This window comes from Eulemur rufifrons, chromosome 18, assembly GCF_041146395.1.
Source record: "Eulemur rufifrons isolate Redbay chromosome 18, OSU_ERuf_1, whole genome shotgun sequence".
NCBI lineage: Eukaryota > Metazoa > Chordata > Mammalia > Primates > Lemuridae > Eulemur > Eulemur rufifrons.
Window position 1 is genome coordinate 30,626,501 of NC_091000.1, and position 12,364 is coordinate 30,638,864.

General features: G+C 37.2%; 1 protein-coding gene across 2 annotated transcripts in view; it reads left to right on the top strand.

Moving 5' to 3' along the window:
- Positions 1-1,829: 1,829 nt before the first annotated feature.
- Positions 1,830-12,364, top strand: part of USP38 (ubiquitin specific peptidase 38) — a 34,494-nt gene continuing 23,959 nt past the window's right edge. Inside the window, exons 1-3 of one of the 2 annotated variants that reach the window (XM_069493157.1) lie at positions 1,830-3,216; positions 4,828-4,963; positions 11,690-11,819. In XM_069493157.1, the coding sequence (XP_069349258.1) occupies positions 2,535-3,216; positions 4,828-4,963; positions 11,690-11,819 (948 nt within the window). In that variant the 5' untranslated portion in view covers positions 1,830-2,534. The remainder of the gene's footprint in view (positions 3,217-4,827; positions 4,964-11,689; positions 11,820-12,364) is intronic. The other variant, XM_069493156.1, reaches the window with a different exon arrangement.

The window sequence follows — 12,364 nt, forward strand, 5'->3', positions numbered from 1 at the left end:
TTATAAAACCATTTAATTAGCAATGGGGGCCTTAGGCTAAATGTACAAAAGTCTTAAACCCCATAGCAATAGCATTCACTAATGCAATGATTAATGGCATGGCTCAATGCAAAAGAACCCTTTCACAGACCTCTGAAACTTTTATTTATGCTATAGAATAAATTATATAAATTTGGCCACTTTCAATTGAAATCTCATAACCATAGAAGAGCATATTATATACTTTTTTACCAATGGCAATATGCTTTGAATACTTTGGCATAAAAACCTACTATTTTATTTCATGCATCTATCACTCAAAACATACTTTAAAAATACAGAATCATGGCACGTGTGGAAGCCTGATAGTATAAAATCATGTTATCTGTAACGTACAGACTGAAAATAGAACATTATGTTCTGTCAGACATCTTATTTTACAACACTATTTCTCAAGATCTAATATTAGCAGAAAGGGGAAAATGTTATGCATAATTCAAAGTAAACTATCAAGTTTTTAACTAACCAATATTTTTTTCTGTCTGCTTTGGAGGAATCCACTGCTACTATTCAACAATTTCTATTAACCCTTGTTCTCTAGCACAAAGGCTAATTCCAAATCTCCACTGTACCTCAAATCCACAATCCTACCATTCCTTTCTAATACTTTACCTTCTCCATTATTTTTGTCTTCCAATGCCGCACTATTCCAAGTCAAACTTCTCTGTAGCTTTACCTTCTACCTATTTGAAAAAGGAAAGTTCCAAAGTCATTCCTGTCCTCAAACATGACTATCTTTTAGACCCATCAATTACCTTACATCTCTTTTACCTTCATTCCTTTCCCCCGATCAACTCAGTCTCAACTTCTCCTTTACCTAGCTCCTATCTCCTCTGAATTGCTATTCTTCTTACGATTACCCTAATCAATGTGTTATATATATTGGTATGTTTGTAACTTGGTAAAAAAAAAAAAAAAAAAAAAAAACTACTTAGTAAACTCAAACAACTTAAAATTTTGTTCATTTTTCTATTGGACATTTTAAATGAACTATTTCTTTAAAGTTGTATCTGTACTACAGGCCATTAACATCTGATTTCACAACTACATTAACCAAGCCCAAATGAGGCCATAATTAGGCAATATTTTCCTATGCAAAGACTTCCTGATTAAAGTTTAAATTCTTGTTGTGAATCTGGAATTTAACTCTAATGAAAGAGTACGAGTATAATGACTGCATCTGTTCTTTCTTGTTATAAACCATCTTCAATGTTAGCATACATATACATTAAATTTGGATATTTTCACCTATTTTCAAAGTACTCTTATACAACGCAGGCATAAAAATACTTTCTTTCCCACCTGACATTTTCCTTACTCCCCTGTCATTTTTTTGGACAGCTTATAAACTTTCGATATGATACAAAAAAGCTCACTAACTGGTTCTCTGCTAGAGGCCTGCTACTGACATTGATCATCTCTAAACGTCTGACGCTGTCAGTGCAGTTCTTTAATAATCACATCGTAGGAGAAAAGCAGGCACTCTAGCTCATTTCTTGAAGAACGAGCCAGCACATTAAATGATTTCTCAATCCAAATTTTGAGTTTTCCTTTCTTTCTCCTCAAATGCCCTTTTCCTTGGACTTTACATAAACAGCACTTTCTCGAGTTTTCACGAGTAACCTGACCCAGACGAAAACCACACAGATCAGCTGAAGGGAATCCTAGAGTCCCAACCACCCACACGGCGTCCACCAGGGCCGCTCTGTCAGGAAGACCGCCTGTGACTCGACACACGCTCTCCAGTGACGCAAGCGTCACCGCGTAACTCGACTGGAGGCGGCCGCGCCTGGCAGCGAATGGGCAGGGCGGGCGGGGGTCGGAGTCCGAGCGCAGTGGGGAGGGCGTCTACGAGTTGGGTGCAAGAGCAAGAGCAGGCAGGGATGGGACGGGGGAAGGGAGCGGGAAGGGGCGGGCTTTTCGGGAGGTTCCTATGTTCTTCACTTCCTGTTTCCCGGAGCTTCTGAATCCGGGTCATGGGTGTTCGCTTCGGTCTCTTCTCCCCGGCTAATCCCCGCACCCTTCGTGACAGCGCCTCCTGACTCAGCCCAGGACTGGTTCCTTCTCACGACTTGCTGCAGCCTGGACGCCCGCATCTGCCCCGGAGCACGAAGGCGCGCTTCCTCCACCTACTCGCTCGCAGCCCCGGCCCCTGAGCGCCCGCAGACGCTGCCGGAGGAGCTCGCGCTGGCCCCTTGGCGCTGATGCTGAGAGGGATCGAGGGCCCGGGACGGCGGCGCAGTACAGGCCTCAGGCGCCTTAGGCCAGCCGTGGGTGGTGTCGGTTCTTACGCTCCCCAGGCTCGCCAGCTCCCGCGCCGGCTTGGATGGGCCCTCCTACCCGATAAATGCGGCTGCTGAGGCGGCAGTGGCGGTGGCCGGTCACGCTGCTGCTGCGCTCCAAGTTCATCTCCGCGCCGGGGCTCTCCTGCTCCAGCTGGGGACTGCCGTCGTCCGCTCCTTACCCACTGGCCCTAGCCTTGCAGCGTGGCAACAATGGACAAGATCCTGGAGGGCCTGGTGAGTTCTTCGCATCCGCTGCCGCTAAAGCGGGTGATTGTGCGGAAGGTGGTGGAATCGGCGGAGCATTGGCTAGACGAGGCACAGTGCGAGGCCATGTTTGACCTGACGACTCGGCTCATTCTGGAGGGCCAGGACCCTTTCCAGCGGCAGGTGGGGCACCAAGTGCTGGAAGCCTACGCACGGTACCACCGGCCAGAGTTCGAGGCCTTCTTTAACAAGACCTTCGTGTTGGGCCTCCTTCAGCAGGGCTACCACTCGCTGGACAGAAAGGACGTAGCCATCCTGGACTACATTCACAATGGCCTGAAGCTGATTATGAGCTGTCCGTCGGTGCTGGACCTCTTCAGCCTGCTGCAGGTAGAGGTGCTACGGATTGTATGTGAGAGGCCGGAGCCGCAGCTCTGTGCCCGACTGAGCGACCTTCTGACCGACTTCGTGCAATGCATCCCCAAAGGGAAATTGTCCATCACTTTCTGTCAACAGCTGGTTCGAACCATAGGCCACTTCCAGTGCGTGTCCACCCAGGAGAGAGAGCTGCGGGAATATGTCTCTCAGGTGACAAAAGTGAGTAACTTGCTTCAGAACATCTGGAAGGCTGAGCCTGCCACACTGCTGCCTTCCCTGCAAGAAGTTTTTGCAAGCATCTCTTCCACGGGTAAGGATCGTTATATTTAAGGAAACTGTCTCATGAAAATCGAATATGTGTGTGTGTGTGTCTCTGTCTCTCTCTCTCTCCCTCTCACACACACACCATGTTTGCTTTCTGCTCTGTAAACATGCTTAAGTGAGAGAAAATCCTAATACCCTCATCCAAAATTTATTCACATCCACAGCCTTGTTCAGGATGTCACTTTGTACCTTAAAAACAGGCAGCTTTCCTATTTTAAAGGTTGAGAACGTCTAGGTCTAAGACCTTTAGCACCAAACAAGTTGCTTAATTACCTAGCCTTTGCTCCAGTTATTTGGAATGCTTTGAGGATGATGACTACTATATAAAGCTTGTATTCAATAGTGACTAATGGTATCGTAATGTTTACCATGTTGTTATTGTACATGTCCCTGTCATTTTATTGTAATGAGTTTTACCCCCATTTTTGAATTCTTGGATTGTGCAGTTTGTTTTATTACTGAATTATTCCAGTTCAGTATGTAGTTTTTAAATATTGGCATTTTCTGTCTACAATATTGTGTGTGAGAGGGGCTACAGGTAGAATGAGGGAAGGGAGAGTGTGAGGACTTAAATATGCAGATGTTTTTATGCCCATGAACTGCATCCTCAGAAAGCAGGGAAGGGTCAAGTGATAACTTGGCTAGAAAATGCTTTCTTGACCAAGAAGTTTACTAGTGACTCTATATTCCTTGTTGTGCCTTGGACCTTTGAAGTCTGTAGGTTGTGAGATAATAGGCTCAAAACTGAGCTTACTTCCTCTCTACTTGAAACCATTCTCCCTAATTATACCCCCAGTTGGTACTCTGGCTATTTGAAATTGAACTTGTGAAGGAGGTGTCCTCCTTTTATCTTAAGAACCAGAAATAAGAGTAGACTTTTAACAAACTGTATACATTCTGATGCGTTTAATACATTTGTGAAAGAATTACCAACTATATGTTTGCAGCATCTGAGTTGGGTTTTTTTTCCTTATTATAATTTTAGTTGTACTGCCTGTGTTGTCATAGTTGTTAGGTTCCCTCCAGCTTTTTCAACTGTAGCAGTAAAGGTGCTCATCTTGGACTTGATTAATTTTGATATAGCTTTATGCAATGTCCACCCAAATTCACTTAATTTCTACTTCTTTACGAGATTTTTAAAATCTTCTTTAGAGCAATGTAATGACTCCTATAATAGTGTTAAGTTATTTTGGAAGATCTGAATCGAAATGCTACCTTGTGTTTCTTCTCTAACTATGGCTTTTCGAATGACTATTTTATCAGAACTATATAACTTGATATTAGTAAATTGTGAAAACTTAAAGTAACTTATGGGCTAAATATGGTCATTGTAAATAACAGTTTTTATATTTCAGTATTCTGTCTATAGAATGAGTGATCATTGCTATTCATGCTTAATCTTTCATTTCTGAAATTTAACATTTCTTGTACATTAGAGGCCCATGAGGTATAGCATAACAACTGCTTCCTGATTAACACCTTTGCTGCAATTCCTTTTTTTTTTTTTTTTTTTTTTTGTGGTAAAGTGTTGTTCTCCTTAAATACTTCACTTGAACCTTCTTGCCATATTCCTTTTTCTTTTTAATTAAAAAAATAGATGCGTCATTTGAACCTTCTGTAGCATTGGCAAGCCTTGTGCAGCATATTCCTCTTCAGATGATTACAGTTCTCATCAGGAGCCTTACTACGGATCCAAATGTAAAAGATGCAAGTATGACCCAGGCCCTTTGCAGGTACTTCTTCATGACGCTATAGACGGTAATTGTAGATTTGGGAAGAGGAGGTATTTTGTTGTATTTAGTGAGTAATGAAAAATTACAGATGTGTTTAAAACTAAAGTCATGGAATTAAATATGTGTTCTCCAAATTAATTGGAATGAATTATTTACCTTATAGCCTCTACAGGCCTACCAGTAATTCACAAAGCCATTTACTTTTTTTTAATTTCCAAAATATACACACATATACACTTACTGTACAGTCAGAAGTTTTTTTGATTATCAGTGTACAGTATTTTACTAATTTCTTTGCTCATTATTGTTTCCTGCAACGCATTTCTTCTTTCTGAGTTTTTTTTTTTTTTTTCTTAGTAAGTACATACTTTACTTTCTTTTTCAGCCAGGCACAGTGGGTAATACAGTCTTCACCTTTGTCTATTTGAAGTTTTGTGGGTTTGGTGTTTTGTTTTGGTTTTTTTTTTTTTTTTTGTCTTCTAGTCTTAAATAGATGATTTGGCAAGATACAGAACTGCAGTTTGATAGCCATTTTCTCTTAGCATTTTGAAAATAATACTGCATTGTCTTTGAATATCTATTTTTGCTGATGAGAATTTATCTGTCATTCTGATTGTCATTCCTTTTTGAGTAGTCAGGCTTTTCTGGTAACTTTTCTGCTTTTCTGTTTTTATCCTTAATGTCTTACAGTTTTACTCTTATATTTCTAGGTATAACTTTTGTACTTTTCTTCAGTCATTCATTTATTCAAATCACATTTATTTCAGCCCTTACCATGATTGCCAGGCAGTGTTCAAAAAATCCTATAACAAACTGATAAAAATATCTACCTTCATGGGCTAAATGGGGAGGCAGATAATAAACTAATAACATATTTCACTGATTCCACTATGCCTTTTAATTTCAAAGATGTTCAAATGTGGAAGGAAATGCCCAGTCATTGGTGTTTGGTGTCCTAGTTAAATTGGCATAACTTTTCTCGCTTTAATGGTACCTAAGCTAATTATGCCTCTTAAAGTTGATTTTGTTTTAGATTTGATTAAATGTGAGAAGTAAAATAATTTAGGATGTTAGATAGTGGTAAGTGTTTTGGGGAAAAAAGTAGACAAGAAGCAGGGATAGGTTGTTGAGGAGTAGTTTGCAATTTTAAATAAGATATTAGTAGATGAGGAAAGTTTCACTGAGGTGACCATAATAAAGGAAGTAAGGAAGCAAACTTGTGGATATCTGAGGGGGAAGAGTGTCAGTACTCTTGCAGTTCACTAATGTTCTCTTCAAAGGTGCTCATCTGTAAAGTTTATTCCAGCTATTGAGTTTCTTTATTTCAATGACTCTTTTTTCTAATTGAACTTTTTCTATCTGCTTGTTCTTGTTTTATACCTGCCTATTTTTGTTTTTTTAATTTTTTTTCTACTTTTTCCTGTATGTGTATATGTATGTATTAAGCATATTTAAATGGAATATAAAGATTTGGAACAAAACGGTTTCTGTGCCCTGCTATAAATTTATAGTCTGAGATAACATATAAACTGAATTATTTGTGTTCAGTTCAATTAGATTCAATTATTTCAATTGAATCAATTATTCAATCATGAGTTCTCAAAAAACTGCATGTGTACTAATCTCATTCTCTATAACACAAACTCTGGGGACTTTGATTTTCTTACCTTGTCCCCCTTTTCATTCCATTGTTTAAGAAGGCCTTTTTTCCCTAACTTTTATTCTTTCTTCTTTGTGCTATTAAACGTAATTGTATCGATTTATCTGTAACTTTTACTTCCAATTCGTTATTGCTCATTCTCTCTTTAACTTTTAGAAGTTTGTGAAATTGCTTTGTATATTTGAGAAAAGTCTATGTAAATATTGTTCCTGTTGTATGACTACTACCCCCACTGCTTTTAATTTATGGTAACCCCCCCTTGCCATATTTGATCTATGTTTTTTTTTTCCTCATCTTGATATCTGCATATTCATTGTTCTTGAAATTCTAGTCCTGTGACAGCATGCTGTTAGAAATTTCTTCTTCTATCTGTTCTTTTTATTTTCCTCCTTTGTTCTTATCACTTTGTCAATTCTGATCTATATGTGGTTGACTTCCAAGTCTTTCTGTAAAGTTCTCAATGTTCATTTACTTTTAAGAAACACTCTTATCTCATCCTTATATGTGTAATGAAACTCCTTCTGTGTCCTATGTAGAAGCAACATGCCTTTGTCAGTGTGACTATAACAGCACTAAAATCTCTTTCTCTTTGGGATGAATATATCGCAAATTATATTGTCTTCTTAGTAAAATAGAAAGATTCAGAGAATTATAGATTTCACAGCTAAAAGGGAAATTAGACTTTAGTTGGTTTAACATTTTCATTATATAGGTAATAATGGCCAACATTTTTCTCTATATGACATAAGTTATTTAATGGTCACTACCACCTTTTGTACTAGGTACTGTTATTGGCCCCATATCATAGTGTAAAACACTGAGAGGCTAAATAATTTACCCAAGCTCACTCAGAAAATATATAAATGGTGGGTCTGGTATTGGAACTTATATCTTGCTCAGGAGTTATCATACTATATAGTCACCAATGAGGAAACAAACCCAGAGTAGTCAAGTTTCTCATTTAGGGCCATTCTGTTAGAGGCAGAACTATCTTCATGGCCTGATGTTGGTTTTTATTTTTGTTCTTTTTCTGTTTTTACTCCAATTGATACTAATTCTCCTAGGTGTCTGATCACAAACCTATAAGCAATTTTCAACTCCATCCTTACTTTAATTCTTTTTGATTAGCATAACTAATAAGTCCTCTGGATTTTTTTTTTTTTTTTTTTTAGGACATTTCTTAGAGTCACACTTTTTCTATCCCCACCACCTTGAGGAAATCAGGCCTTCTTTATTGCACAGTCTTCTAGCTGGTCTTTTTCCAGCAGTGACTCATTTTTCTTCTCTAAATCATCCAGACTTACCAATTTTTCCCTTCCAATCAAGATGCTACAGTGACTTCCACAACTTACTAAATCAAGTGCAAATTCTACTTCTGGGCATTCTGTATTCTTAGTCTTAATTTTTCAACCTCTTCAAAAAACAATCACGGTACCCAACTTAAGAATTTATTTTATTTTCAAAATGTATTCAGAAATTAATTTTTACCTATTTGTTTTTATGGGCAGTAGTCATCCAATTTTTGTATTACATCTCCAGTTTAGTCTACATGATCCTATTTAACCCATAATCTACCCAAAATAATTATTCTTATATAGAAAATTTAATAGAAATGAATACTGATATTTGTTTATACCATACTCTACCATCTTACAGTCCCCCATTCTCTATACTTCCCCAACATAACCATGGATCATGCTTCACAGACATTTTCTATAATCCAAAGAAATGCAAGTGCAAATACCATACTAGGACCAGATAGGTAACATTAAAGTATGAAGTAGGACAGGTGTAAGTGAAATGACAGGGAATGGAGTACACAAGTACCTTCTAAAAGAGAGAGCTGATCTTCAACTCCAGTTGTCTCATGCCACAAGGAAATTTGAATCCAGTCTTGCTTGATCTGATTTTTCAAAAGAAGCCTGAAATCTAGTTTTCTGTGTGACGTTTCTCAATTTTTAAAACATTGGAACAAATAAAAGTGAAGGCTGGAAATAGCCCTTGAGCTGCCATGTAAAGGTGAAAGGTGGATTTATTCTCCATAAATCACAATTAAATGTAGTTTGTTGCCCTTTTATAATATCAGCAGTTTTAATGTTAAGGTTTGAAAATTGTATTTATTTTTTTAGCTGGAGAAAGAAATGGTTTCATTTATTTAACTAATTTGAGCACAGTGCCAGGCATTGTGCTAAGTACTGGGAATCCAAAGATATATATGATTTAAAAAAAAAAAAACTGAGATCACTGCTCTCAAGCTCACAGTCTAACAGAGGAGACAACACTTTTGAGTATGTAAATGACAACCATAGTTAAATGTTCTTTAAATAGTAAAAAATTAAATCAGTGTATCGGGGTTAAAGTATCCTTAGAATTCAAATTGGTAGTAACTGATACATGGTGGATAAGATTACTGTAGTTAACCATAAAAATAACTCATCCCACAGTGCCTATACTGAGAAGATCTGGGCATATGCAAGTACAATCAAATTGAAGCAGACTTGGAGTATAATTAAAATGGAGCAAAAAAATTTGCATTATATGCCAGCAGAGCTTAGTTCAAATACCAGCACCATTATTTGATAATTGTGTAATTGTGTTGACGTATTTCTCAACTTTTCTTTCCAGTTGGGAGATATACATCATATCTTAATATTATATTCTCAGCACATAACACAGTATCTGCTATATAATACACACTCAAATATGTGTTTCATGAATGGCATCTTTCTCAGTCAATTTGGGTTGCTATAACAAAATACCTTAGACTGGGTAATTTATAAACAACAGAAATTTATTTCTCATAGTTCTGGAGGCTAGGAAGTCCAAAATCAAGGTGCCAGCAGATTTAGCGTCTGGTGAGGGCTTGTACCTCATAGTTGGTGCCTTCTATGTGTCTCACATGGCAGAAAAGGCAAGGATGCTCCCTTCAGCCTCTTTTATAAGGGCACTAATCTCATTCATGAGGGCTCACTTCCATGACTAGTCACCTCCCAAAGTTCCCACCTCTTAATACCAACACACTGGAGATTAGATTTCAACACATGAGTTTTGGAGAGATGCAAACAATTCACACTATAGCAGCTTCTAATTTGTATAATTTCTAATGTGAAGTTTATTTCAGGATATTCAGCTTAGTACACGTAGGATAAGGTAAAGAGTAGAGGCTTATGAGATGGGAAGCCAGAAGTGGGGAGGATAGAGAAAAAGGCTGACTAAGTAATTAGGATAATGAAAAGCTAAGGCCAAGTGGAGTTTTCTACTCTCCACCCACTCTCCCCAGTACTTTACCAGTACTCTCCTTAGACCGAGCTAAAGGGGGTTCTGGCCTTGAACCCTGTATTTTAGAGAACCCTGTCTGGTTCTGCCCTGGCAGTGTGACTCCCCGTGAGGCAAAGAATCCACAGAGCGAAGGACATGTGCTCACACATACCCTGCCTCTAGACCACATCATTTTCTATGTGCATATTTGCATATATATACTCATGATTTTCTTGTAAACAAAAATGGTTTTTAAACAACAGTGCAACAGTGAATACACTCTTTATACCCAACTGTAAGTATGTCTCTGCTTTCCTACTCCATATGTGTAGAATGTCCACAAAATTTTATGAGAATCAGCCTAACAGTAGTGGAAAATGTGGAATAGCTGTCAAGGACTATTTTAATGACTTATAACCATCATTGTTGGAAAAAGCCAGAAAAACAAGAAAGGAAATAAAATTTATGTAGCTAATGGATGGAATATACAGATAACTTGTAGTTAACATGCATTTGGACTTTGAGACCACTCTTAATATCTGATGGGACATTTTAATTTTAAAAATAAAAACCTTAATAAAGATAACACTCCAATGTTAATGTAGATAGTTATATAACAGCTATTGTGAAAATAGCTATCAATTTATATGTCAGTCTTTTTGACGTGGTACTTGCTCTTTTAGTTACGTATTTATGTCCCTAGTGTTTTTATTTGACATTTGTACAATCAAGGTATTTTTTATTTATTGCCACGTGTTAATATGTGGTAGAAGAGAAGCATTCACAATGAATATTTCCACTGTTATATATTAATTCATTTAATCTTCATAACAACTTTATAAAGTAAGCATTTTTATCTGTAATCTACAGATGAGGAAACTGAGACACAGAGAGATTAATTTACATGAGATATTTAGGGTCCCCCAGCAAATAAATGGTATTGAGATTTCTAAACCAGTCACTGACTTCAAAAACCCTTTTTCCCCCTACTTTTTCCTAAGTATTTAACCCCCCAAATTGGATTACTGGGTCAAATTATATAAACATTTGGTCCAGTTGCTTTACAGAGTTATATAGTCTTCATTATATTTGATGACTAACTGTAGGGAGTTTCTCCATCAGACCCCATATTACTTTGTCTTTTTTCCATTAAACTGTGTTGGTATTCAAGAAAAAAAGCATTCATAATGCAAAATGAGACCATTAGGATATTTGCACACTCAGTGCCCTTGTATGTATTTGAAGTTTCCCTTTGTTGTCTACGTATAGCAGGATTTTGGAAGGGATGAAGATAACTATTTCACAATTCAAAATAGTCTTTTTTAACAGTGTATTTCATAGACTGTACTCACTAGGAAGGAGAAATCTGGGTTCATATCCATATGTCTTAGTTAAGATATCTATATTTCAACTGCTCTTCTTAGAGTAAATTTGCCTAATTAATTCTTGACATAGGTTGAGCATCCCAAATCTGAAATGCTCCAAAATCTGAAACTTTCTAAGTGTCAGCATGATGCTGACAAAGGAAATGGTCGTTGGAGCATTTCAGATTTCATATTTTTGGATTTGGGGTGCACAACCAGTGAGTATATAATGCAAATATTCCAAAATCCAAAAAAATCAATAATCCAGAAAACTTCTAGTCCCAAACATTTTGGATAAGGAATAGTCAGCCTATACCACTATATAACATAAATTTTATTTATTCACAAAATGAGTGTTTATCTACTGTAACTCTTGTTATTCTTAACTAAATAATGTTGAAAATATTTTTAATACTGACAGTTTTGTTTTTCTTCAATTTTCAGAATGATTGACTGGCTGTCCTGGCCATTGGCTCAACATGTGGATACCTGGGTAATTGCACTCCTGAAAGGACTGGCAGCTGTCCAGAAGTTTACTATTTTGATAGATGTTACTTTGCTGAAAATAGAACTGGTAAGTGGGAGTATATAAATCTATTAGAATGTGTAGCCTTATATAATCTATTTTTGTCTTTGGGTTATCTCCTTGAAAGCATCTAATTTTGAATATATTCTTGTTTTTATTTTGAATAGGCTTTAGAAATTTTAAAAATGCCATTTAAGTATAGATAATTAAAATAATTGTTTTCAAATATCCAGTATGAAAACATATTCCTCCCATTTTCTCTTGAATCCAACTAATCAAGCTTTATCACCATTACTCAACCAAAATTACCTTTGACACCAGTGCTTCGCAATGTTGCTAAACTCAGGGGTTATTTCTCAGACTTCTTCTCATTTGACCTGGCAGCAAGCATTTGACACAGTTGATTTTGCCCTCTTGTTTCCAGGACATACTCCCCTGGTTTTTGTCCAACTTCACTGGCATATCAATCTCCTATAATTGCTCTTTCTGACTTTTAGTGTGCCTTAGAATTCAGTCTTTGATCCACTTTCTTCTCAATCTGTACTAACAGCATAGGTGTCCCATGGCTTTAAATAACATCTCTAATTTAATGA